Below are 27966 nucleotides of genomic sequence, written 5' to 3'. Positions count from 1 at the left end.
TAAGGTCTTGGCTCCTGTCAGAGGGCTACATTGCAAGTCCTGGAGATGTTTCTCCACAGTGGTCTCCAGAATCCCCAGAGGCAGATGGGACTACGCGAGCTTTCAGCCCTGTACTTCAGGAAGAAACATCTTGCACAGCTAGGGACTTGCCTTTGGAAGAACAGACGGAGTCCAGAGCTGATCTGGCAGGAGAACAGAACCACGAAGATGCAAGCATTGTTCCCATGGAGGTGTCATCTGTGACAGAGCTTGGCAACATGAGGTCTCCTTCAACTGGTTTGGAGTGTGACCAGCCTATGGATGTGTCCCCTGATGATGCATCTCTTGAGGTGAATACTAGTGACTTGCCATTCCCTAGTGCTTCAGAGAGTAGAGTATCTGAGACTGGGCAGTTGCTCGAACACACATCCCCTATTCCAGAGTCACGGACTGTTTTTTGCAGGCGTCGTAAAATAAAATCCCGCTCCATTTCTGTTGCTTGTGATGGACCTCCAAATTTTGCTGAAGCATTGACGTCAACACCATTCACAAACCGTTCTTCCAGGTCCAGCATCGAATCTATTTCAGGTGACTTGGTAACTGGCCCTCTTCAGGAAATCCTGTCTGCTGCAGACATGCCATCCTTATGCTCAGCTCCTCGGCAGGAGGAGTTCTGGGGCCCAGAAGCCCCTGTCTTGTTTTTGCTGTCACGGTTTTCACAAGTCCTGGACCCTAGCAGCTTAGTCACTGAGCATACTCTTCAGGGGCTGCTGACATATGTCACTTTAGCAACTGATCCCAACTTGTGTTGTCTTCGTCTCCTTGATCGGCTGTCATGCAACCCTAACTGCCTGGAAGCATTCATCCGCATCAGTGGGGTATCCTGTATCCGAATGCGACTGATTCACGGCATCCACCCAGGGTGCTTAAAGGAGTCTGAAGAAGCAAATGTCGATTGTGTTGCTAGTCCCGGACCTGAAGATGGTAACAAAACACATGACTTTCCAATGGGAATCAAGTGGACTGGCAGTAAAAGGCTTGGTATGTAATGCATATTATCAGAGGTTTGACATGAGAAGGGTAATGTGTGCTACTTTCTGGCTTTATGATTGGTAACGGAGAACATTAAACACTAATAGTTTTTCTCTGTTGCTGTCAGAATGTTATGGCAGCTGCATAGATTGACAGTTGCCATTCATCAGTGGTGTTAGTGACTTGACAGATGGCATACTCGCATTAATGCTGGAAGAGCAGAAGTCTGTAGGTTCTTCTTCCACACCAGGTGTTTGGAGTTGTTTTCAGTATTAAAATGATTGTGCAGGATAATGAGAGATGCTGTATTCCTGAGTGTGCTGTCCTACGAATGAGATAAGCTGAAGTCACATCTGCCCCAGTTTGTGGTAGTTCAAGTGGATGTAAAAGATTGCATGGCATTTACTGAAAAAAATACGGGCATTTTCCCAGTGCCCTGGCAACATTTGTAGTAGTCAATATGAATACTACCTCATGCCTCCTTGGAAAGTGGTCACCTGGTCTAGTAGGACTAACCCGGTCAACAAAGCATAAATCATGATAGCTGCAGATGTTGGATGAGAGCCAGATCCATGGCAACCGTAAACACGTAGTCTTCTATTTTTTACATTTGTAGGTGGAGGCTTGTGTGTGCTTCAGCCCCTTGCTCACTCTTCATCTACTTAAACTAGTTTCAGGGGTAGTAACTTCCCTTTCTGTTGGAATTAATGTTTGATTTGTCACCTGTCCTGTCTGTCTGTCATCTAAGTGAAGCGATGCTAGCAGTCACTTGAGAAAAAAGTTGAAAAAAGGTGCAGCTCATCACCAACAGCAGACAGCTGTGTATGTTCGAATATTCATGATGCCATATAAAACATCACCAACAGCAGACAGCTGTGTATGTTCGAATATTTATGATGCCATATAAAACATCACCAACAGCAGACAGCTGTGTATGTTCGAATGTTTATGATGCCATATAAAACATCACCAACAGCAGACAGCTGTGTATGTTCGAATATTCATGATGCCATATAAAACATCACCAACAGCAGACAGCTGTGTATGTTCGAATATTTATGATGCCATATAAAACATCACCAACAGCAGACAGCTGTGTATGTTCGAATATTCATGATGCCATATAAAACATCACCAACAGCAGACAGCTGTGTATGTTCGAATATTCATGATGCCATATAAAACATCACCAACAGCAGACAGCTGTGTATGTTCGAATATTCATGATGCCATATAAAACATCACCAACAGCAGACAGCTGTGTATGTTCGAATATTCATGATGCTATATAAAACATCACCAACAGCAGACAGCTGTGTATGTTCGAATGTTTATGATGCCATATAAAACATCACCAACAGCAGACAGCTGTGTATGTTCGAATATTCATGATGCCATATAAAACATCACCAACAGCAGACAGCTGTGTATGTTCAATATTCATGATGCCATATAAAACATCACCAACAGCAGACAGCTGTGTATGTTCGAATATTCATGATGCCATATAAAACATCACCAACAGCAGACAGCTGTGTATGTTCGAATATTCATGATGCCATATAAAACATCACCAACAGCAGACAGCTGTGTATGTTCGAATATTCATGATGCCATATAAAACATCACCAACAGCAGACAGCTGTGTATGTTCGAATATTTATGATGCCATATAAAACATCACCAACAGCAGACAGCTGTATATGTTTGAATAGTCATGATGCCATATAAAATAAATAAAAGCTAACTCTCTGCAGATTAACAGATTACGATTATAATATGGAGCCTGTTTCCGGTGCTTAGCCATGCATGCTTTGTGTCATGTTATGTTTTGGAGAGGCCTGCTGCACAGCCATACACGCTTTGATTCTGATGATTAGCTGTGTGCGTGCCTTGTCCCCATGACAGTGCAGTCAGCCATGCGCTCGTCTTCTCATGTGACACTTGAGAGGGGCCCACTGCTTAGTTTTACTTTGTCTTGTGTGACAGTGCTGAGAGCCCTGCTGCTTAGTTGTGCATGTGTTGCCTCATATAGCACTAATGAGAAGCCGACTGCAGGGTTTCCTTAATGGGTTGCATGCGACTTGCATTTTTTGGGAATGTGTGGGGGGAGACCTGGTATCCCTGTTGCTCAATCTTGTTTGTTTTTTTGTGTGACAGTTGTTAGAAGAGTGACCCTTTAGCTTGTTTGCATCATTCTGAGAGGTTTTAACAGTTGACTGTATTATATTTAAATCCATGTTGAAGCAGTAAATAGAGTAATATAATAGATGTCCATATTTACATCGGTTTTAAAAAAATGTAATAAACTAGCGATGGAATTAAATACCTAACTTATTATTGATCTGTACCATTTGCGATTGGTACCGTGAGTGCATACCCACTTGTGATTAGTAGGGTGCGGTGCGTACCCACTTGTGATTAGTAGCGTGTTCACAGGAAGTTACTAGGGTATTGGTCCTAAAGGCCTTACACGCTTAGTCAAGAATTTATCCCATGTTCCAACACATCAGCACCCTATGCCACTCCCCAGCAGGGACATAGGTGGAATCCCAGGGGTGTTTTCTATTCCCCATCCAGTTATCCAGGTTGCGCTTAAAAAGGTTTAATGAGGTAGTCTGCTTTACGAGGAGAGGGAGTCTATTCCACAAAAGGGGAAGTATCTGGGACCTACATCTGTCCCGCCAACAAGTCCTGTTGATGTCACAGACCAGGTTGCTGTCTCGCATGCAGGTTACTCAAATGGAGCTTGACTTGCGGATATGCAGCAGTCCCATCAGAGCAGGGTCTGAGATTGTTTTGTATGCCAGACAGAGGTTACCTCTGAGGAGTCTGTATGCGACTGAGTAGACGGACAGGACTTTTAGCCTATCTGTGTAGGGTAGGTGTTTGAGGCCTTGGATTCTCCAGGTGAGGAATCTCTGTGGTCTGTCCAGCTACTGCATGTGCCTTGTGAGGTACATGCTGAAAGGGGCACTGTATTCTGTAATCGGTCTTATAAGGGAAGAATACAGAGATGTTATGACCACTTGTGATTAGTAGCGCAAGGTGCGTACTGCACTGAAGCAGTTCTGCCTTGTCTTTTAACTGCATTCAGTTCTGGCAGCTATTTTCTTCTGTATTCACCTTTTCAGTTTTACCACAGGGTCCTGAGAGACTTCATGGAGGTAGGGTCTGATGTACAAGCCTTGAGTAATACGACCACTTAAGACCAGGTAGTGGCACTCCGCACTGGCCATTCGTTCTTCTACCCAGCCTGTGCCTTTATCAACAGTTGGATTCCAACTGCAGATTGTACAGTGGGTGCAGTTGATTCATTTGCCTTGTAATTGCCTTGTTGTCCTCCTCATAGCCATGCACCATGTGTAATACAAGTGTCGAAGCACATTATTGGAATGTTTGTGCTTTTGTTTGGTTGTAGCATCTGTAAACCCCTGACTTGTGGTGAATGCCCCACCTCTCATGTTTGTTTAAAATAACTTGCATGCTTCAGGGGCTGTGATGAATCGTCTCAATCCAAAGTGCACCAAGAAATTGATGAATGAATAATTAAATTCAAAGACTGATGTGGAAATGCAATCGCTTTAATAAAACACAGTACTCCTGTGTTGTGTGGCTCTTTTAAGTAGTCCGTGAAATGAGCTGTTTTACAGTGCCGTTGGTAAACACTTCTTCACTGAAGGTCGCAGGAATTGGATGTTATGTAGAATGTGGTGCCACCTTGGTCAGTGATGCCCTCTTTGCCATTACGGTGCCTGTTTCCCACTGAACTATTAGTTCCTTCAGTCTAAGACTTGGACCTGCATCTGAGCTGTTACAAACCTTGCTGCCCTTGCCGTCGGCATAGTTCCTGGGGAGGGGGCGATACATCAACTGCTGCCTGCCTCCCAGCTTATGTCATCAATTTAGGACACCCCCTCCCCCCAATAGCTCCAGACTACTTTGTCAGCTAATGGTCATACCTTAGCCCATGTCATCCGACTACTTCTCACATCATCAGTCCTCAGGTAACTTGTAAAGTTGCAAAGCCTAGGTGCCGTATTACATTAGGCCCAAGGTTCAGCTGCATAGATAAACCTAGCTGAAAAAATGTAACTCAGTTTTACTAAAGGAAAACTACTTTTAGGGTGATCTGTGCCAGCTTTATTAAAGGAAAACTACTTTTGGATCACTGCTGGAAATATTTGAGGCTCAGGCTTATGGCTTGGACATGAATACTGAAGGCTGCTTCTGGGTGTTTGTTACTGTGTGCCTTTTTATATTGGTATACCTAACATTTAAATGAATTGTTAAAATTGTCAAGCCTGCTCGTGTCTGACTGAGAATTGCTAAGCTGGTTGTGATGTGGATTATAGTTTTAGAAATGGAGTGGGTTATGGTATAAGTTTAAAAACTACTTGCAAGGTGTGTGGTAATATGCAGGTTTGCTGAGCGTTTTTTTCCTAGATTTGTCGGGGCAGTGTTGGTTCTGCACAAAACTGCATACTGGATGAATATGTTGAAAATTGATAGGTTTGGGCATAAGTCCCCCAATTATCTAGGTAAAAAAATACCAAATTCACAGCTACCATTTCCCTGTCCTTTAGTTTTTTTTCCTCCTGTCCTGCCCTGTAAAGCTCTGTTTTCATGATACTTTATTTTCATCTGCATTATTTGTTGTAACAAAAAAGTGTGTCTCCCATTCTCTGCAATTCCAGACTAAACACAGGAGGCACTAAACTTTACTTTGGCCTATTGCCTCAAGTATTCCTCCAGTTTGTCTTTCAGTCCTCTCCCTCACCTCTTCTCCAGATGGCAAGTATCTGTTTAAGCATCTGAAGTAGTAAAACTGAAAGGTTGGAAGCCTGCCTCAAGTTCTGTTGACAAGGTAGTATTATTTGCATTGTGGAAACATGCTTGGGGGTACCCTTTCTGTCTGTATCAGTAGTTAATGTGCAAATGATTAACCAGATAGACCTGGTCGAGCTTGTCATAAAGCTGTAGGTGCAAAACAGCTCTACTCCACAGTGGTGTTAACCCTCTGTTAGACAGCTTTCAGCAGCTGAGCAGGTAGCACGTGCCCTCAGTCCTGCATCAGCTGCCTCGGTCCATGTTCCAGTGCTGACCTTTGTAATGCAGCATAAGATGGGGAGGGGGGCTGCATTCCTGATGTGTTGGGTCTATATTATAACAACAAAGGTTTAAAACTGCGAATGCTCTAAATATCAAAAATTCTGGACTATTGTGGGGGGCTGCATCCCCCACACCCCCCACTAAATATATATATACCAACTTCGAGATCGCACTACAGTGAGGAAAGAGCAAGTATTCTGATCTTCACTGTACTGCGATCTCACAAAAAGCACTTAGAGGTCTGGCATTTCAATATTTGGAGCGGTCGTAATTTTAAACTTTTGTTGTTATGATATAGACACGATGTGTTTGACTGTGGTCCTGTCTGCCTGATGCTGGTAGCTCAGGTGGTTGTGATAGCTGGAGTAGGGGCATCTTTCAAAAACAAAAGCAGTTCTCAGCTTTTACATTTCTTTATGGTTCATTCCTCTTTATACAATATGTGCTGCATGATGTAATTATATGACGTTTATACATTTTTACTTTTTAACCTATTGATGTACTTTTTAACCTATTGATGTTCTCTAGTCCTATCTCGCCTTCATTCTTATATATGGGATCGGAGCCGATCCTTGGCACCGACTCGGACTATTTACAAGCTCGAAGTCTTCTAGTTGACTCGTGGCTAGGTAGGTATCCCATGGTGCACCAGTACAATCCCCAGATCTCGTTTGCCACATTGACGAGTTTGGATGTGTTTCTTCTTGGCCATGGCTAAGTTTTACACATTTTCTTCAAAAATGTGGATAAATCTTCTATTTTGAAAGTGTTATCTAGTATTTTGTAGCTGTAATTAGTGTAGTGTTTGCATTTAGATAGTGTTTAGTAGAGCGCCTTTTGTGTGCAATTTAAGTACAGTTGACCATTGGCCTAATTGTACTCTGTGTCCTGTGTGCCAGTTATTGCTTCGTTGTTATACTGGTTTAGACTTCTATTTGACTGTTTTCATACCTTTGATATTAGTAGTTGTAGATGCCTTTTGCGCTTAGTTTAGGCTGTGTGTGCTTGCTTAAATACTGTAAATGACTTTTTGCAGTGCTTCCGCTTGATGATGTTTTCTGTTAGCCGGGTTACAGGCAGAACGAGGTTCTGTTGACTTTGTTCTTTGTGGTTTCCTCAATTCAGATTATATTCCTGTTCTTGTGTGTGTGCGCGCGAGAGTCTCTCTACTTGTTTCTGTGCCGTCTAGGTCTGTTTTAGTTAGTGGACCTAGTTTCCCTTTCATTCCTACCCGGGCTAGGCCCGTTTAAGTTGGAGGACATAGTCCTTCCACTTTCGTGTGTGGGTGTGTGTGAGTTCATCTTCTGTGCGATGCCTAAGGAAGGCAGGGACCATAAGCCATCTGGCTTTAAAAAATGCATAAAATGCTCACAGGAGATGTCTATAACGGATGGCCACAGTAACTGCTTTTACTGTCTTGGGGCCATCCACTTACAGGAAACTTGCTTATTTTGCCACTCTTTTAGTGCTAGGGTGTTGCAAGAAAGAAAAAATAAGCTCATACTAAAAGGTCTCTTAAAGCCTTCTTTTGAGGAAGATCTGGCTAGCTCTTCCTCCTCTGCTAGATCTTAAGGATCTAAAAAGGAAAAGTCCAAATCCTCTAAGAGGCCCTCCCTGGCACCGGCCGGTGTCTCAGAGCCGCCTCTTAAAATTACTAAGCCTGACAAAATTACTGTCTCATCGGCTCCACTGAGTTCGGAGCTGATCGAGAGTTTTAGTACTGTGGTTACAGGGTTGGCACCAAACAGTTCAGAGTCGACCACAGAGTATTCAACAGAGCCAGTCTGTGGACCCTTTACCGGTCTCCCCTACATTAAACTCACTTATACTGCAGAGATCCTGTTCTCCTACTCTGTCCTCCAGGTCTTCCAGGAGTTTATCAGAAGATGATGTAGAGAGGGTAGTGCTGAGACTGCTGAAGTCATCTGCCTTACCTCAATTGTTGTTGGTTCTGACCCAGTCGGTTCTGGGGCCACTTGAATCTGTCCCTCCTTCGATGATTCCTCCACCGAGCCTTGCTGGTCTTTTGGAGCCGGAGCATTTGGTACCACTGGTGGAACCCTCTGTTCCAGCACCCCCTGAGGTTGTTTCGGAGCCGAGTTCCGCTCCAACACTCTCGGTGCCATCCGTGGTGTCTAGGAGCCGAACATCCCCGGTCGGCCCTGACAGGGACGCCTGGAACTGAATCTCTTCGGTTCCGAGCTTTCCAGTCGGCGCGTCGGCGAGCTTGAGCTCGGACCCTACGTCTCTCTTTCTGAGACCAATGGCTCTGGAGTCGATGGCATCCTCGGTCTCCTCGGAGCCGAGGAGGTCTTTGGAGCTGGAGAGGTCGGCATTCGAGACTATGAGGAGTGTGCTGTCCCAATCATCAGCTCCTACCAGGGGTACCAACACTCTTCCCCCCCCCTTAGGGCACCTACTTCTGTCTCAGCACCTACTCCCTCTCTAGACAGCAGTGACCCGCAGCCTCAGGAGCCACAGGCTGGTGGCTCCCACTCTTCTGAGACCTCCCCGGAATATCCTTCTGAGGAGCCCCCACGGAAGAGAACATGCAAGAGAAAGCATGTAGACTTCCAGGATGAGTCTCTTACTTCAGGCACTGACCACAAGGAGTCAGAAGGGTCCCCTCAAGTCATCCTCTGATGATGTTTCCTTCGTAGACATCTTGGAAATCCTTAAGCAGAGGTGCGGTTGGCCCACTATCACCCCTTCTGGTGAGGAGTCTGTGTACCTAAAGGCTTTCGGGTCTCGACCTTCAGCCTCTTGGGTGTCTCCACCCTTTGACGAACTGATGGAGCTAGTTAGTCGGAAGGTGTGAGATACTCCTGATGCCGTGGAGCCAGTCCCCAGGAGACCAAATAAGTTTCTTTCTGCGCCCATGAAAAAGGAATTCTTTTCTAAAGGTGTTCCCATAGATGCTATGGCGGTGACGGCGGCCACTGAGGAGGAGCTAGCGGAAGCTTCTGTCCATCCACTGAATAAGGAGTCTCGAACGATGGACAGATACGGGAAGCGTATCTTCTCGTTAGCGACATTTACTCTTAGATCACTGAACCACCTTACACACTTCACGAGGCTGTAGGGAGATCTCCTTAAGGAGTTAGGAGATTCTCTACAAGGTACATGTACTGAGGGAGTCCCTGACAAGTTGTCTGCCCAGTTGTCCACCTTGAGCTCTATTGTCAACTTGTCCATGAGGCTTATATCGTGTGCAGCCGATGGAGCAAGTAGAGCAGCGGGTTCAGGAATTTCCCTAAGATGTTATTCCTGGATGCGTTTGTGTAATTTTGCGGAACCATTCAAGTCTACATTTACCAGCGCCCCTTTCGACAGTTCTTCATTGTTTGGACCCAAGGTAAAAGGACACACTCATCCGGTACAAGCAAGAAGGAAAAACTCACTTTGTTGTGGGAGTACATTTTACCACCCCCTCCAGACCATACCCTAAGGGTCAGAGAGGTGGTAAAATGTGGTTCAAGAAGTCCCAGAAGTTTTTCCAGGATGCACAGAGTGACGACTCCTTCAGAGGCAGAGGAGGAGGAGGAAATGGTAGATGTCGCCCTAGAGGCAGGGGCGGACCACAAAACCAGGGAGGCCACGATTTGTTTTGGGGCCGGCCTTACCAGCGCTTCTGATGTGGGGCCCGACTGTGCTTCTCTGTAGCCGGTCGGGGGTCGAATTTCTATGTATCCAGAAGCCTGGCTAAGTCTCACTCAAGACAAATGGGTACAAAGAATTATTACCAGAGGTTATGTCATACCCTTTTCTCTGCCACTGTATGTTCCCAAAAGTATCCCAGATGTTCCACCCAATCACAGGGATCAGGCAACTGTGGATGTTAACATGTTGCTGGCAAAAAGAGTCATCCAAACCGTCCCAGCAGACCAAATAGGATCCGGAACTTACTCCAGATTCTTTTTAGTGCCAAAATGTACAGGGAACTGGAGGCCCATCTTGGACCTCAGAAGACTGAACGAATCAGTAAAGGACAAGTTCCAGATGGTGACGCTGCAGTCTATACTCCCGTTACTAGGGAAAGACACTTGGATGTACTCAATAGACCTCCAAGACGCTTACTACCACATAAAAATGAACAAAACGTTGAGGAGCCATCTACGCTTCCGGCTGGGAGCCAGTCATTACCAGTTTCGTGCTCTTCCCTTTGGTCTCACCACAGCCCCCAGGGTGTTCACCAAGTGTTTGGCAGTAGTGACAGCTCACCTGAGACATCGAGGATTCCAAGTGTTTCTACATCTGGATGACTGGCTCCTGACCGCCCCCCACCAGGCATCTACTTCTTCAGAACAGGGACGCTACGTGCCCAGTTGGGGATTTCTATCATTTGGGAAAAATCTGCCTTATTGCCCTCTCAGTTTGTGAATTTTATAAGTGCAGAGATAGACACAGTAGACATGTTGGCTCGTCTTCCTGTAGAAAAGGCACAGTATCTGTTTCTTCAAATTCAGCATCTTCTCCCCCTATGAAAGGTCAAGGCCAAGACTCTTGTGAAGCTTCTAGGGACCATGGCTTCCACCATACTACTAGTGCCGCTAGCCAGACTACACATGAGGGTTCTTCAGTGCCTGCTGTCGTCCCAGTGGTCCTTTCAACACCTACCATTATCTCATCACATACTGCTGACAGACTCTTGCAAGAAGGACCTCATTTGGTGGACTCTACCCAACCAGTTAACCACAGGCACTTCATTTGTCCCTCGCCAACCCGTTGCCACTGTGACCACGGATGCCTCTCAGGGTGGGGGGGGCATTATCTAGGCAGGACTGTCCAAGGCTCATGGCAAGCTCACGAGGCTCACCTGCATATCAACGTTCTAGAGATGAGGGCAGTGCTCCTGGTGTTGCAAGCACTTCACGACCTACTGCCTCTTGGGACGATTGTGATACAATCAGACAACATGTCGGTAGTATGGTATATCAACAAACAAGGCAGAACCAGATCATACCCACTTTGTCGAGAGGCCATTTGAGTTTTGAAATGGGCGATATCATCCCAGCGTTTTCTGGTAGCAACGCACATTCCAGGGACAACCAACATGATAGCCGACAAGCTCAGCCGGGCAATCGTGATGCCTCATGAGTGGTCTCTGAAACAGGAAATAGCGGAGCAAATTTTCTGCAGATGGGGGCAGCCTTGCGATCTCTTTGCCAGCCCGATCAATGCCAAATGCAGCAGCTATTTCTCCCTCATCTCCAGTCCGGGGGAGTCACCGAGAGACACACTTGTTCGCAATTGGCCCCTGGTCTCCTTTATGCTTTTCCACCTTTTCCTCTCGTACCCAAGGTGATTCAGAAAGCGAAACAGCTGGGATGCAACTGATCCTCATTGCTCCTTACTGGTGTCGTCAGCTTACTGGTGTCGTCAGAGGTGGTTCCCCTTTCTCGGGCCACTTTTCCTAGATGATCCTTGGATTCTAGACCCAGTGCCAGATCTCTTGACGCACATGTCAGGCTCGCTTCATCCCGTTTTACACACCCTCAATTTGACAGCTTGGCTGCCCCAGTTCCATCCCTAGTCAGGCTTCATGACTTCTCACCCTCCGTGACGCATATCCTAACGTCCTCTCATAAACCCTCCACTAGGAGACTATATTCCAGTAAATGGAGGAGATTTGCTATCTGGGCTGAGAGAAAGAATGTTGACCCTTATACCGCCTCCATTCCGGTGGTTTTGGAATTCCTGCCTGAGCTTTTCCACCAGGGAACTGTGAGGGTTCAATTGGCAGCGATTTCAAATTTTCATCTAGGCATGCAAGATTCTAATTTGATGTCACATAGGCTGTGCAAAACCTTCCTCAAAGGTGCCACTTTAAGACCCCCATTTCAAGAACCTGTTGCTTCATGGGATTTGAATTTTGTGCTATCCAAATTGACATCTCCTCCCTTTGAGCCTTCTTCATTGCCCTTGAAATTTCTGTCTTGGAAGACTTTGTTTCTGGTGGCTGTCACATCTGCCAGACAGAGTTACAGGCATCATCTGTAAACCCCCCTTATCTGATTTTTCACAGAGTATCTCTTCGTACTAATCCCTCCTTTGTCCCCAAGGTCTGTTCCCATAACACTTTTGAACCAATCCATAGAACTTCCGGTGCTCTTTCCAAATTATTCCAATGCAGCAGAATACAGGTTTCATCAGTTAGATGTTCATAGGCAATTACGTTTTTATTTGCACCAGACGAAGGAATTCAGGAAATCAGATCAATTATTTAGTTCCTTCTCCTAATCCAGGTCAGGTTTATCAGTTTCCAAAGTAGCACACTCAAAATTGGATTTCTAGCTGTATTTACAACTCTGAGGGTAGACCTTTACCCTTTAAAATCAAGGCTCATTCTACGAGATCTCAGTCTACCTCTGCAGCCTTTCAAGCCAGGGTCCCACTTGATGGTAATTGTGCAGCAGTAAATTGGGCTACCCCTCACACTTTTATTACTCATTACAAATTGGATTCTACCTCCAGGGGTAGAGCATCATTTAGTTGCACGATACTCAGGAGTATTTCTCCTTGAGCCATCCAAGAATAAGGTGCTAGGGTCGCTGTCCCATATGTAAGAATGAAGGCGAGATAGGACTACAGAGCATAAATAAGTTATGTACTCACCATAACGTTCCATGTTTGTAGTCTGTCTCACCCTTCATTCTTACGAACCCACCCTCCTACCCCCGTCCTGGAAGTACCTGGAGACAGACCAGTATTGTTATCGTTATTCACTGACAGACCAGTATTGTTATCGTTATTCACTGACAGACCGGTATTGTTATCGTTATTCACTGACAGACCGGTATTGTTATCGTTATTCACTGACAGACCAGTATTGTTATCGTTATTCACTGACAGACCAGTATTGTTATCGTTATTCACTGACAGACCAGTATTGTTATCGTTATTCACTGACAGACCAGTATTGTTCCGACAGACCAGTATTGTTATTGTTATTCTCCGACAGACCAGTATTGTTATCGTTATTCACTGACAGACCAGTATTGTTATCGTTATTCACTGACAGACCGGTATTGTTATCGTTATTCACTGACAGACCAGTATTGTTATCGTTATTCTCTGACAGACCAGTATTGTTATCGTTATTCACTGACAGACCAGTATTGTTATCATTATTCTCTGACAGACCAGTATTGTTATTGTTATTCTCTGGAGACCTTTTTAGTATTGGCTTCTTTCTGTATGTTTGTTATTATTTCTCCTAGTTAGCAGCAAACAAGATCTGGGGATTGTACTGGTGCACCATGGGGATACCTACCTAGCCACGAGCCCACTAGAAGACTTCGATTTTGTAAATAGGCAGAGTCGGCGCCAAGGATCGGCTCCGATCCCATATGTAAGAATGAAGAGCGAGATGGACTACAAACATTGAATGTTATGATGAGTACATAACTTCTTTTTTTAAATAGAACTAATTTTGTATGTTGTATCATTTTTCTAATTTCACTGTTTGTTCTATAGCAAACCTTCACTTTTCTCCCATATTCTGCATCATATTGCACATGACCTTAGCCATTTGAATTTTAAAGGTTTTAGTTTTTTACAATTGCCATATTGTTTTCCTTTAATTTTCTTAACTTTTCTGTTCTATTTCCATAAAGCCTAAACTTTTATGCAGTGCAGTATAAAAATACATCTTCCCATGTCTCCTACAGTTTCACAGTTTTCATAATTGCCGACTTTCCTTGTTTCCTAATCCTTTAACTTGTGTATATCCGTCCATCACCCCGTATCCCATTTTTGCACCTGGGGTTGGGGTGTCACTTCACCAGTGACAATTATCTAGATCCTAAGGCTTACACCTCCAGGTCTTTACCCTGCTAGTCCTTTTCACTTGCATGTTTCACATTTTTTTCACAAATTCTCTTCTAACTTCATCCTTGAATCATTTGCCAGATGAAATTCGACTGGTTTGTATTCTTCGTTTTTTTGTTAAATAATTGTAGAAAGAAAGACACAATAAATTCGCCCCAATATTAGGGAAGCCTATAACCCCTGAGGAAAGAAAATCCAGGGTCGACCAGACTGAGTAGTAATTTCAGTTTAAATTTTACTACTGAATCTACGTTGATCAAAAAAGTAGTGAGTACCAACTGGAACAAATTTAGTATTTTTTCCATCCTACATCGGTTGCTGTCCCTTTTTCCATGACGTCAGGTCGTCAGGGGTATAAAACATGCAGCTGACACCATTACATCAATCTTTCTTGCCGTGTGGCGCCCAAAGCAGAAGCAGTTCGCAAGTCGGCAGACTCCTGAAATTTTTGTTTTCGAGTTTCAGAACCGAAGTCTTCAACTAAAGCTAAGTACCCTGTTGGGGAAACTTTTTCCTGCTCCTTACCAATGTCAGTAAAAGTTAATAATTGCATTACTTGTGGAAAGCAAATACCTCATAAAGATTTTCATTCGTACTGTATTCCTTGCCTAGGCCCTAACCACGACGTACCTTGCTGTCGGTTTTATGCTTTATTTAATCGGCGCACTATCCGTCGTCAGTATATTTTCGCGTCTAAATATTTCGGTTCTCGGTTTAATTATCCAGAAATGTCGTCGGTTAGCCATCCGACTACCGGGATTCCATAAAAACGCAATGATAAAGACAGAGACCGCCCGCCGAGGTCCAAAACTGCTGACGACGCTTCTCCTAAGCCAGTCGCCAGTTCGCCGGTACTCAGTGAGGCGCTTTCGCAGTCCCTGGTACCCTCTACTTTCGCAGGCCTCTACTGAGACCCATTCGGAGTCCAGTATGCCGAAAGGTGCTTCAGCTATGGAACCCATGGATGTCTCTACCTTGGATGGGTCCGGAGCCACTGTGCAGGCACTAGCTTCTGAGGGTGTATTCAGGCCTATGGACTTGCATATTAAACCAACGCCTCCTTCTTCTCTTAGGCCTAAATCTCGAACCATGCCTAAAAAACTGACGCTTAGGCCTCTATGCCTAAAAACAAATGATAAGAATGGCTGAAGATCTAATAACTCCATTCAGGGGTAGCCAATCCCCCCTTTCTAAGAGGCCTAGAACTGAAGTGGTTTATGAATCTTCTGACCAGGATTCTGTTTTTTTCTGATTCTTCTGATGATCTGGATTTGCCCTTATCGACTTATGAGGATTCTGATGCAGAGGACTCCATTCCCTCTGCTTCCTCAACAGAGGATTTTTCTTTTGGGGAAACCTTACATACTCTAAGGGAGCATTTCCACTGGGAAAGCCAGGATTTTTCTGATTCAAAAAAGAGGCTTAGGGATTTCTTACTCCTACCTCAGTATAGGCCTTTAGCTATTCCTCCTGTACTAGACATTGTTGATGATGCTTTTTCGGAGTCTAGTTTGGCCCCTGATTCCTTGCCTCCTGCTCCCAGAAAACCAGACAGATACTACAGGGTCCCTGAGTCACACAAGTTCCTTTTTAAAAATCCTTTTGCAGATCCAGAGACTATTTCACAGGGACCCAAGGGCATTAAGGCTTCTACTGCTAAAAATCCTACCCCTTCTGATAGACTCCACGGTGCTGGATAGATTGGGTAGATGGGATTCTGCTGAACAAGTTGGAAAACATACTTTGCAGTGTGGTTTTGATTCATTGGAGGCCTCTTGCAAGGCCACTGTTACTGGGTCTGTGCTCAGAAGGCATGCTTACTTAAGGAGCAATCTTTGCTTGATCATGTTAAAGCTAAATTGTTGGATGCTCCCTTAAATCAGGACCACCTGTTTGATAACAAGGCTGAGGAAGTTCTTAAAAAGATGAAAGATCAAGCTAAATCTATGCAAACTGTTAAAGATTTCTTACAAGTTCAGCCTCCTAGATTTAGTAGGCACTGGCCCTCTAAGAATTGTTCCTTTCTAGCACCTTCCAGGTCTTCTCAAGCCACACAGAGCATCCACTTTCCAGGCTTGTTTGTGGGGAGTCCTTGTGCAAAATTTGTCCAATTGGTAGTTCTAGGGAGAGGCAAACAGGTTTATATCTGGGCTCTTCCATTTGCTGTCTTTTTCCTCCATTAAAATCCACGCCTCAGCCATTTCAGCTCATTAAAACACAGAACCCCCCCCTCTCATCCACTGCTCAAGCAGTTCCTCAGAGGGGCCAAAAATTTAAGACCACCCAGGAGAGCTCCAACCCCAGTCTGGGACCTTAACTTTGTTTTGGAAAAACTCACTCTACCTCCTTTTGAGCCAGCTGCTACTGCAAACTTAAATTTCTTTCTTGGAAAACAGCTTTCCTTTTAGCAATCACTTCAGCTAGAGGGCTATCTGAATTATAGGCCCTTATGGCAGTGGAGCCTTTCATCATCTTTCATGCGGACAGGGTGTCCCTCAGAACCAATCCATCCTTCATGCCCAAGGTGGTATCCAGTGTGGCTCTTAATCAGTCCATTCATTGCCAACCTTTTTTCCCAATCCACAGAACAAAGGGGAACGGATACTGCATTCCTTAGATGTGCACAGACAACTCAGATTCTACTTGGACAGGACTAAACTTCAAAGGAAATCTGAACAACTGCTGGTAGCATTTGCTGCAGGGGCAGAGGGGAAGGTATTTCAAAGAAAACCATTTCTAAATGGATAGGCCATTGCATTCATTTCTGCTATATAAGCACCATGGAAAACCTGTCTCCCAGGGGATCAGACCTCACTCCACCAGGGCTTCATCTACTTCTACAGCCTTTCTCAGAGGCGTCCCTACCAGGGACATCCTAGAAGCTGCTACCTGGAGTTCTGTACATACTTTCACCAAGCATTACCATTTGCCAAGTTTCTCTAAATCCAGAGCTGGCTTTGCTACTGCAGTCTTGCAGGGCCTTATAGCTGGTAATGCTATCTAAATTCCTTCTCCCAACCATAGCTTTGGGAATCTACCCAAATGTAATGACTGCAACAGTGAAACACGAAGAACATAGTACAGTTGTGTACACTTACATAAATGTAGATGTTCGAGTGTATTCACTGTTGCAGTCCTGGTTACCCTCCTTCCCGCCCCCTAACTTCTTTTGGCTATACCTCTACTTTCCTTTACTATGCTTAAAAGCCTTTTTGGTGTATTTGCTTTTTTGTTGGAGGTATATCATTGTACTTTTGTATTTAATTGCTCCCCATTAGGGGGGCACCTGACATCTGGAGCAAGAATAACTGATGTAATGGCGTTGGCTGCATGTTTTATACCCCTGATGACCTGACGTCATGGAAGAAGGAACAGCAACCGACACAGGACCCAAGACTTTGTTAATCAGGCCGACTGAGGGCTACCTGCAAGCAGATTACCGAAATGTAATGACTGCAACAGAGAATACACTCGAACATCTACATTTATAGTAAGTGTACACAACTGTACTTTCCTTTGCTTGTGACTGTTTGGTTTTCATTACCATGCCCCTTACATTACCTACCCGAGTTGTAAATCAGATTTTTTTTTTTAAATTACCAAGTAGTCTACATAGGTAATGACTTGATTACTTTTGTAGTTGTCTGCTAACTTGCATTTTTTCCTTGTTAAACTGTGTTTTTATCAGAGTTTATACATACTGAAAAAAAGGTGATGGTATGAACCTTTTAAAGGGCATCCTTAATTTGATTATTATATATGTAAAATTCATGAATCCTAGATTTACTTTATAATTTTTGTATATTTATCTGTTTAAATTACACCCTTGTTCCTTTATATTTCTGTGTCTATCATTTCACTTTCTTCTCTGTTTATAATGTTTTTTTTTTAATCTGCATTTACAAACATCTGATAATTTACTGAAAAACAATGTTTATGTATATTTTCTGACTGGTCATTTTATGTCTTTATATAACTTCCCTTTCATACTTGTTAACACCTTCATAATGACCCTGTCTAATAAAATGTTCTTCGTGTTTCACTGTTGCAGTCCTCACAGGTGTTACCTCATATCATGCTTTCCGGCCCCAAAACTTGGACCGAACCACAAAAGGAGGGGGGAGTATCCATATTCATCAAAGATACCCACACCTCCAGGTTAGTGGCAATGCACGAAGCATCGGAGACCATCCAGGTGCAACTAACCATAGGCAAAACTGCCCTACGGTTTGTAGCATGCTACAGACCACCCTCTCAAACTCAGGAACCCCACTCAGCCTTCCTGAAGACACTGGAGAGTATGAATGTCTCTCCAAATACCATCATATTGGGAGACTTCAACTACCCAAACATAGACTGGGAACATTACTCAAGCCCCAACACCCTAGCCCAAAGGTTCATTGAATTCATAAACTCAAATGCGATGGAACAAATAGTCACCACTCCCACAAGAGGAGATAATATACTAGACCTGATCATCACAAACATGGAGACAAAATGCTCCACACTGGAAGTATACCCCTCATTGGTGAGATCAGACCATAAATGAATCTCACTGGAAATCCACATCCCGCCCCCACCCCCTGCACAAAAGACCACAGTAAAGAACTTCTCAAAAGCCGACTTTACACTTCTTAAGACTGAAGTGGTATCCTTCAAGGCCCCTGGGTCAATGGAAACCACAACCCACACCACTGAATCCTTTATAAATGCCTTCTACGGGCACCTTCAAGAATGCATGGATCATGCAATCCCTAATAAAACCAAGACTCATTCCCCCAAAGGCAGGCGTCCTGTCTGGTGGACCCCAGCCATTAACAAACTTTACAACAGGAGGAGGAAGCTACTACATGACAGAGCAAAATCCCTAAAAGGGAAGGCATCTCTGATCAGTACTAGCAAAAAACTATGATCACTCATAAAATCATCCAAGGCCAACTGTGAGAGAAAAATCGCAAAAGACACAAAAGACAATCACAAGGCCTTCTTTAGCTATGTTAGAAACCTGGGTGGAAACTCCCAGATATGCTCAGAGTTAGTCCAAAATGACACAAAATACACTGAACCCACAGACATTGCCAACATTCTGGCAGACAGGTTCAGTGCAAATTTCTCCACCCCCTTCCCCCCAAAAGGAGAAATATCTATCCCAGCAGAGTGTAGCCTCCCTAACATCTCAGATGCCCAGGTGAGAGCCGCCTTCGCCAATGCTAAAAACACAGCATCAATGGGACCGGACGGTGTCCCAGACTGTGTTACATGAACTCCAAGAGGAACTAAACCCGCACATAAGGCTGCTGTTTAATCTTAGCCTTACTACAGGATACGTACCCAAAGAGTGGTGTACAGCAACAGTGGTTCCACTCCACAAAAGTGGTGCTTCTACGGGCCATGGAAATTACCGCCCCATAAGCTTGACGAGCCTGGTCTGCAAAGCTATGGAAAGATCATTATGGAACTCATAAACAAAGACATTGGGGACCTACAGACATTGGATCCTACCCAATTTGGCTTTGTCAAGGGCAGATCCTGCCTTTTGAACTTGGTCGACTTTTTTGAAACTGTCACTAAGGCCATTGATGAGGGTAAGGCAGTTCACACAGCCTACCTTGACCTTGCAAAAGCCTTCGACACAATACCCCACTCGGGCATCATATACAAACTCACCAGCTTAAATGTAAGCCCATATGTCACAAGATGGGTTGCAAACTGGCTCAAGGACAGAACCCACAAGGTCAGAATTGCTGGAGCCATGTCAGACTCAGCCAGGCACAAGCGGTGTCCCACAGGGCTCAGTCCTGGGACCCCTCTTGTTCGGCATTTATTTTTCCGAGGTGCAAGCAAACATAGGAGGATTGTGGCTGACAAAGTTCGCAGATGACTGCAAAGTGGGCGCCATAATTGATACTCCAGCGGACACAAGCATCCTTCAGAGAGGCCTCATAGAAACGGATAATTGGTGCCAGAGCCATGGCCTTAAACTGAATGCCAAAAAATGTATAGTCATACCCTTTGGGAAAAACAAGGTACCCACAAATTACCACATAGGTGGTAATCCATTAAGTACGGAAGAGGTAATCAGGGACCTAGGGACCCAAGTTGACAGTAACCTCTCATTTGACACTCACATTGCCAAGGTGGTTAGGAAAACCTTCTATATTGCCCACCTTATCATGAAGGGATTCACATCTAGATCAAGAGAGGTCATTGTGCCCCTGTACTCTTCTCTTATCAGGCCCATGATTGAGTACAATGCCCCATTTGGGATGTATCTTACCCGACACCTGCAGCAGTTGGAAAGACCCCAAAAGTTCCTCACCAAGAGGATAAAGGGTCTCAAACATATGTCATATGCTGTCTGGCTGAAGAAACTCCAGCTCTATTCAGTCGCTTACCGCCTACTCAGAGGTGATCTATGCCTGACGTACAAGGCCATGTCCAATCCGGAATTAATGGACATGCTCCACCTCAGAATATCCAAATCCATCCGAGCCACGAGAGCAAGAGATTTTAACCTCAACACAGAAATAAATAGGACGTGCTGGAGGGACAGATTCATAACCCAGAGGCTCCCTATACTCTGGAACAGAATCCCAGTCCATGTTAGGCAGAGCCCCTCACTAACTCTCTTCAAGAGAAATCTTGACGAGTGGATGGGAGATCGTAGGTTTACCACAGGGGTCATCTGTGTGTCACTACTAGACAGAGGCACAGTAAACTAAACCCTAAATGGGCGTAGTATTCTCATCACAAGGGGTGGCGAAAGCCACACACACTCTGGCTAGGCTTATAAATGCCCTAGGGCAGATAGCCTAGTACCAACCTATGAACATATGGGTTATCCGACTCCCAGTAGCCCTTAGTCGGCCTGAATACCAGAGTCCTTGGTATATGATGTTGGCTGCCGTCAGTTGTAAAACTGATGTCAGAACGTCAGGTATAATGGGAGGCAGCCGACGCCATTTCCTTAGTCTTTCTTGCCGCGGAGCCCGAAGCAGATGCAATCTGCACTAGTGCCGGTCGGCCGATTGCCTTTGTTTTGCTTTGCGACTACCAAGTTGAAGACTCCTTCAGATAAGTACCCTGTTGGGAATCCTCTTTTCTTGCTTTAACGAATGTCAGATAAAGTTAATAACTGTCTTGCCTGTGGAAAACAGATTCTGCACCATGATTTCCATTCCTGTTGTATAACTTTGTTTTGGCCGTGAGCACAACGTCCCTAACTGCGATCTCTGTGCTTCCTTTAACCCGCATACCATATGCCGTAGAGCTAAGATTTTGTATAAGCATTTCGGAGTCTGGCCTATGTTCATCGGTATGGCGTCTTCTGGTCTCCTGACTTCGGATGAACCTAGGGAACGCAAAGACATGGACCGCAACAGGCCTAGGGTTAAATCTGCTGACGACGCACCGGTGAAATTGGTAGTCAGCACAGCAGTAGTCAGTGAGGTGCTTTCGCAGCCCCTGCAGTCTGCAGATTTTCAGCCGCAGGCCTCTGTCGACACCTTTACGGAGTCCTCCATGCCGCAGGCTGCTATTTTGTCTTCGGACCCTCCGCCTGTCGCCGCGTCAGATGGGTCTAGAGCCGCTTTGCAGGCATTGGCTTCTGACGCCTCTTTTCGACATGAGACCAGAATCAGACCGACCGACTACCTTAGTTCAGATTTCTGCAGTTGCTAGGCCTTCCGAGTCCCTCTGGATTACTAGTAAACCTTCCAGCCACAAACCTACTCACAAGCAGGTGTCTGCCTCCCCACCTATGCCTCAGTCCCAGTTGGTAAAGATGTCTGGTGATCTTCTTTCCCTGATTAGGGGCTCTCACCCCCCCCCTTTCCAATAGGGCTAGAGAATTGTCTCCTGATGTTTTGTCTGTCTCAGATTCTGAGATTTCCAGTATGTCTGCTGGTGTAGAAAGAAATTCTCAACTTTTTTCTGGCTTTGAGGATTCTGATGCTGACGACTCTATCCCTTCTGCCTCCCCTGCAGAAGATTTTTCCATTGGGGATACTTTGAATGCTCTTAGAGAGCACTTGAAATGGGAATGTCAGGATTTTCCTCAGTCTAAGAAAAGAATCTGGGAATTTTTGGATTTGCCACAGCATAAGCCTCTGGCTGTACCTCCAGTTTTGGAAGTTGTGGATGATGCTTTCATGGAAAATTCTTCAACTCCTAATTCTGTTCCTCCTGCCAGAAAACCTGATAGGTATTATAGGGTTCCTGATTCTCACCAATTTCTTTTTAAAAACCCTACTGCTGATCCTGAAATTATTTCTCAAGGCCCCAAGTGTGTTAAGGCTACTATTGCTAAAAAACCCGGTGCCTTCTGATAACTAGGGCCTTGGACAGGTGGGGTAAAAAAAGTCTATACCTCTGCAACTCTTGCCATTAGATCTGTGAACTGTCTTTTTCACATGCTTAAGTATCAGCAGCATACTTTGGAGGCTATTAAGGCTAAACTTTATTCCTTCCATGTCGGAGAACAAAGATTTACAAGACTTAACTGAATTCTGCCACTTTAGTTAATAAGCATTCACTTTATTGTGGTTTTGACACTTTGGAGGCTTCCTGCAGAGCAGCAGCAACTGGTTCCGTTATTAGAAGGCATGCTTCGCTCAGGTAGCAGCCTCTTTCTGAACCTGTTAAATCTAAATTGCTGGATGTTCCTTTGCACAAAGACAATCTTTTTGGTAATAAAGCTGAGGAGGTACTGAAGAAGTTGGAGGGTAAGGCGAAATCTATGCAAGCTGTAAAAGATTTCCTTCAGGTTCAGCGTCCTCAGTTTAGTAGGCATTATCCTTCCAAGACTTGGTCTTTCCCTGATCCTGGCAAGCAGGGCCTAGGGGTTTCAGATCTTCCAGAGGGCATGCTTCTTCCCTGCAAAGGGCTAAACAATGGCATTCTTCTTCTGCTAAATCGGGGAGTTCTAAGCCAGCTTCCCAAAGCAAACATTCTTAATTACTCTGGCCTTCTTGTGCCTACCTCTGCGGGCCCTGGGTTTCCTTTGGGGGGAAGGTTAGCCAGGTTCGCAGAGGTATGGTTTACCATCACAGATGACAAGTGGGTGCTCAATATAGTAAACCAAGTTTACAAATTTTATTTTCACACCTTCCCTGTTCTGCAAGGGTACCCAGACATACCCAGAACTCTCAGGGCAGAGGTAGAAATTCATATTTCTTCTCTACTGACTATAGGGGTTATAGAGCCACTTCCTGCAAATCAGGCAGGCCTAGGTTTTTATTCAAGACTTTTGCTGGTACCCAAGAAAGGGGGCACCTGGCGCCCTATTCTGGATCTGTCTGTTCTAAACACTTTTCTGGTGATTCCCAAATTCAAGATGCTCACCCTTCAGCAGTTACTACCGATGCTAGGCAAGGATTCATGGCTGGTAACTTTGGGTCTCAAGGAGACTTATCTGCACATCCCAGTAAGGGAAAGTTGCAGGCAGTTCCTTTGCTTCAGGGCTGGGGAGGAACACTTTCAATTCTCTGCACTGCCCCTTAGGCTTATCTACTGCTCCCAGAGTTTTTACGAAGTGCCTGGCTCCAGCCATTACTTTTTGCAGGCAGAGAAACATTCAGATTTATCCTTACCTGGACAGCTCTCTCATTCAAGCAAACTCCCCAGGACAACTAGAAAAGGATTTGGATTTCATGAAGAACATTCTCACCTCTTTGGGTTACACTCTCGGCGAAAAGAAGTCAAAGTTGGTTCCTACAAGGGAGATTGTTTTCCTGGGAGCAAGTCTGAATACAGCCACCCAGATGGTATTCCTCCTTCAACAGAAGCAAGAAGGTCTTTCGGCTTACTTCATGAACTTGGCAAACATGACCCAGTTCTCTGCAAGGCAATTCCTGCAAGCGCTGGGGTTCATGGCTTCATGTATTTTGATGATCCCATATGCAAGGCTGCATATGAGAAAACTTCAATGGTACCTCAAGAATCTTTGATGTCAACACACACAGGACTTAGACTTGATTCTTCCCCTAATTCCCTGTCTGCAACTGGAGTTCCTCTGGTGGGCAACAGCCTGTTCTCAGAACAAGGGTCTGCCTTTCCACCCACCACCTGCCAGCCAGACTCTCACCACAGACGCCTCAGATGTTGCATGGGGGGCTCATCTGGAAGGCAGGGGCATACAGGGGACTTGGAGCACCCAGCAGATTCATCTGCACATAAACTTAAAAGAATTGATGGCAGTGTAGCAGGCCTTGCTAGCTTTCAAGGACCTACTCTACCCTGGGACTCTGCTGATCAGGACAGACAATACCACAGTCGTGGTACATCAACAAACGGGGGGACTCGCCCTTACCCCTTGTGCAGACAAAGCATGAGACTGTGGTCCATAGCAGCATCCATGGGCTTACATCTAATAGCCCAGTGTCTTCCAGGGAGGCTAATGTTCTGGATCCTCATGAGTGGCAACTGAACAAGGTCATTTTCCGTCGCATCACTCGGCATTGGGGCACCCCCCAAGTGGATCTTTTCTCCTCTCACACCGATCTCCTCCTTCCAACCTTCTGCACCAGGGAGTTTCACAACGAAGCTTGGAGGGTGGACACGTCTCTGAGTTTATGCATTCCCTCCTCTGCCTCTTCTTCCCAGAGTGCTGCTAAAGATAAGGGACAAAAAAAGCCAAAGGCTATTCTGATAGCTCCAGCTTGGCCCAGGCAGCATTGGCATCCCCTCCTTCGCAGCCTTACCTAAGCTCAGCCTTGGCATCTTCCCCTGGTACCAGATCTGTTGGTTCAGGAGGGGGGAAGTTCCTTCATCCTCCTCTTCAAAGTCTGTATTTAACTGCCTGGTTAATACTTTAAATCTTTCGCAACAGGTAGTTGAAGTTCTTCATGAGGCCAGTAGGCCTAGCACCAGGAAATCTTATACATATAAATGGAAGAGATTTTGCTCTTGGATGCTGGCTAAAGGAGAAGACTCTTCTCAACCTTCTCTTTCCCTCATTCTTGACTACCTAGCAGGATTGCTTGATGGTAGACTTTCCTTTTCTTCAGTCAAAATTCATGCGTCAGCAGATGTTCTTCGTGTTTCACTGTTGCAGTCATTACATTTGGTTTATCCTGCTGGCAGGTTGCCCTCCGCCGGCCTGAATTCCAAAGTCTTGGGTCCTGCGTCGGCTGCTGTCACCCCTTCCCTGACATCAGGTCGTCAGGGGTATAAAAGAAGCAGCCAATGCCATTTTCTTCAATCTGTCTTGCTGCACGGTGCCCGAAGCAGAAGCAGTTCGCAAGTGCCGGTCGGCTGACTCCTGAGATTTTCGTGTTCGAGTTTCAGATCCGAAGTCTTCAATAAAGCTAAGTACCCCGTTGGGGAAACTTTTTTTTCTTGCTCCAGACCGATGTCAGAAAAAGTTAATTGTATTTCTTGTGGAAAGCAAATACCTCATAAGGACTTTCATTCTTGCTGTATTCCTTGCCCTAGGCCGTGATCACAGCGTTAGTTTTGTGCTAGATTTAACCAACACACTAATAAGCATCGGTATGATTTTGCTTTAAACTTTTTTGGACGCTGGTTTAATTATCCAGAAATGTCGTCGGATAGCCATCCGACTACCGGAGTTCACCAAAAATGCAAAGAAAAGGAGAGAGATAAACAACCGAGGCCCAAAACCGACGACAAAGCTTCTCCTAAGCCAGTCGCTGGTTCTCAGTGAGGTGCTTTCGCAGCCCCTGATGCCCGCTACTTTAGAGTCGCAGGCCGCTACCGACTCCCACGTGGAGTCAGCTATGCCGCTGGAAACTCAAGGTATTGGAGCCACGGATGCTAATCCATCAGATGGGTCCGGAGACGCTGAGCAGGCACCGGCTTCTGAGGGTGTATTCAGACCTAAACATCTTTACATTAAAACGACAGCTACAAAGGCAAAGACTAAAGCACCTTCTAAAGCAAGGAAACAGACTCAAGAGCCACGTGTACAGGCCTCTATGCCCAAAAAACAGATGCTCAAAATGGCTGAAGACTTGATTACCTTGATCAGGGGTTCCCATCCCCCTCCTGAGGCAAGAGACTGACTATGAATCTTCAGATCAGGTTTCTGTTTCTTCTGATCAGGAATATTCTGTTCCCCCCTATGAGGATTCTGATGCTGAAGAATCTATTCCAGAGGACTATTCTTTTGGGGAAACCTTGCATACCATGAGGGAGCATTTACACTAGGAGAGCCAAGATTATTCGGAATCTAAAAAGAGGCTCAGGGATTTCCTTTTACTACTTCAACACAGGCCTCTGGCCATTCTACCTGTTAGACATTGTAGATGTGTTTTTGGAGTCTAGTCTGACCCCTGACTCCTTACCCCCAGCTCCTGTTAAGCCTGACCGATATTACAGGGTTCCTGACACACACAATTTTTTAGAAAACCCTGCTGCAGACCCAGAAACTATTTCACAGGGTCCAAAAGGTGTTAAGGCTTCCACTGCAAAGAACCCTACCCCCCGACAGAGATTCAAGGACACTGGATAGATGCGGGAAAAATATTTATACATCTGCAACCTTGGCTATAAGGGCCTTCTGTCAATTTCATATGCTAAAATATCAGCAACATGTCATGGCATTGCTTAAACAGAAAATGTTGTTAAACTGTGAATGTGCAGAAAACAAGGAAATGCAGGATTTATTGCATGCAGCTGAACAAGTTGGAAAGCATACTTTGCAATGTGGTTTTGATTCTTTGGAGGCCTCCTGCAGGGCCGCAGTTACGGGTTCTGTAATTAGGAGGCATGCTTGGTTAAAGGAACAAAATCTCCCTGATCATGTTAAAGTTAAATTATTAGATGCACCTTTACAGCATGATACTTTGTTTGGTGTTAAGGCAGAAGAGGTGTAAATGGAGGACAAAGCTAAATCTATGCAAACTGTCAAAGATTTTTTACAAGTACAGCCACCTAGGTTCAGTAGACACTGGCCTACAAAAAATTTGGTCCTTTCCTGTGTCAGACAGACCTCAAAGGGGCAGATCCAGACACAAGGTTAATACAGGTCAAAGCAATGAGGTGCTTCTACCTCCAAAGTTGGAGAAGACAAATCACAACCATACAGGAAACAGTCCCAATGACTTCCCCCTGTCTGCACCAAGCACTTATCTACTGGCAGCACCCTTAGGGGGAAAATTAGCACTTTTTTTCGCAAAATTGGCACATTATAACCCAGGACAAGCGGGTTCTAAATATAGTGTCACAAGGCTACAAGTTCACTTCCACACACTGCCAAAGGCAAATAGCTGGCCATATCTGCCAAAAAAATCAATGGGCAGAGGCACAAAAACAAGTCTCATCCCCCATGGACATGGGGGCCATTCAACAAGTACCAGAGCAAGAGCAGGGACAAGGATTTTACTCAAGACTGTTCTTGGTGCCCAGAAAGGACAAGGCCTGGAGGCCGATACTGGACCTATCTATTCTGAACACATTCCTGGCTGTACCAAATTTCAAAATGTTGACTTTGCATCAGCCTCTGCCCATGCTCGGCAAGAATGCTTGGCTTGTGACTTTAGACCTAAAAGAGGCATTACCTGCATGTTCCAATCAGACAGTCATGCAGAAGATACCTCAGATTCAAGGCTGGTTCAATGCATTACCAATTCTCTGCACCCAGGGTCTTTACAAAGTGCCTGGCACCAGTAATTGTATTCTGCAGACAAAGAGGAATACACATATATCCTTAGTTGGACGACTGTCTCATTCAAGCAGAGAACAAGGACATTCTACTTCAGCATCTGGCATTTGTGAAAAGACTTTTAACAAGCTTAGGGTACACAGTCAACAAAAAGAAATCAAAACTAGTACCCTCTCAAGAGATAATATTCCTGGGTGCAAGCTTAAATACAACTGCCAGGTGGCTTATCTCATGCCAAACAAAGACAACTGACTAGCTATTTCAAAATGTTGGCAACAAAGGCCCAGTTAACTGCAAGAAAAATTCTGCAGGCTTTTTGCTTCATGGCATCCTGCATCCTACTAATTCCATATGCGAGACTGCATACGAGGAAGCTTCAGTGGTACCTA

At 45.0% G+C, this 27966-nt stretch overlaps 1 protein-coding gene across 1 annotated transcript in view; it reads left to right on the top strand.

The window, feature by feature from the left end:
* ARMC5 (armadillo repeat containing 5) overlaps positions 1-27966 on the top strand; it is a 197997-nt gene that overhangs the window by 71831 nt on the left and 98200 nt on the right. Inside the window, exon 5 of the mRNA XM_044086609.1 lies at positions 5-1020. Within this exon, the coding sequence (XP_043942544.1) occupies positions 5-1020 (1016 nt within the window). The remainder of the gene's footprint in view (positions 1-4; positions 1021-27966) is intronic.

The sequence above is a fragment of the Protopterus annectens genome, chromosome 10.part0, assembly GCF_019279795.1.
Source record: "Protopterus annectens isolate FY-2018-M chromosome 10.part0, PAN1.0, whole genome shotgun sequence".
Lineage (NCBI taxonomy): Eukaryota > Metazoa > Chordata > Ceratodontiformes > Protopteridae > Protopterus > Protopterus annectens.
Note: the sequence above shows the minus strand (reverse complement) of the source record. Positions and strands in the feature narration are given on the sequence as shown.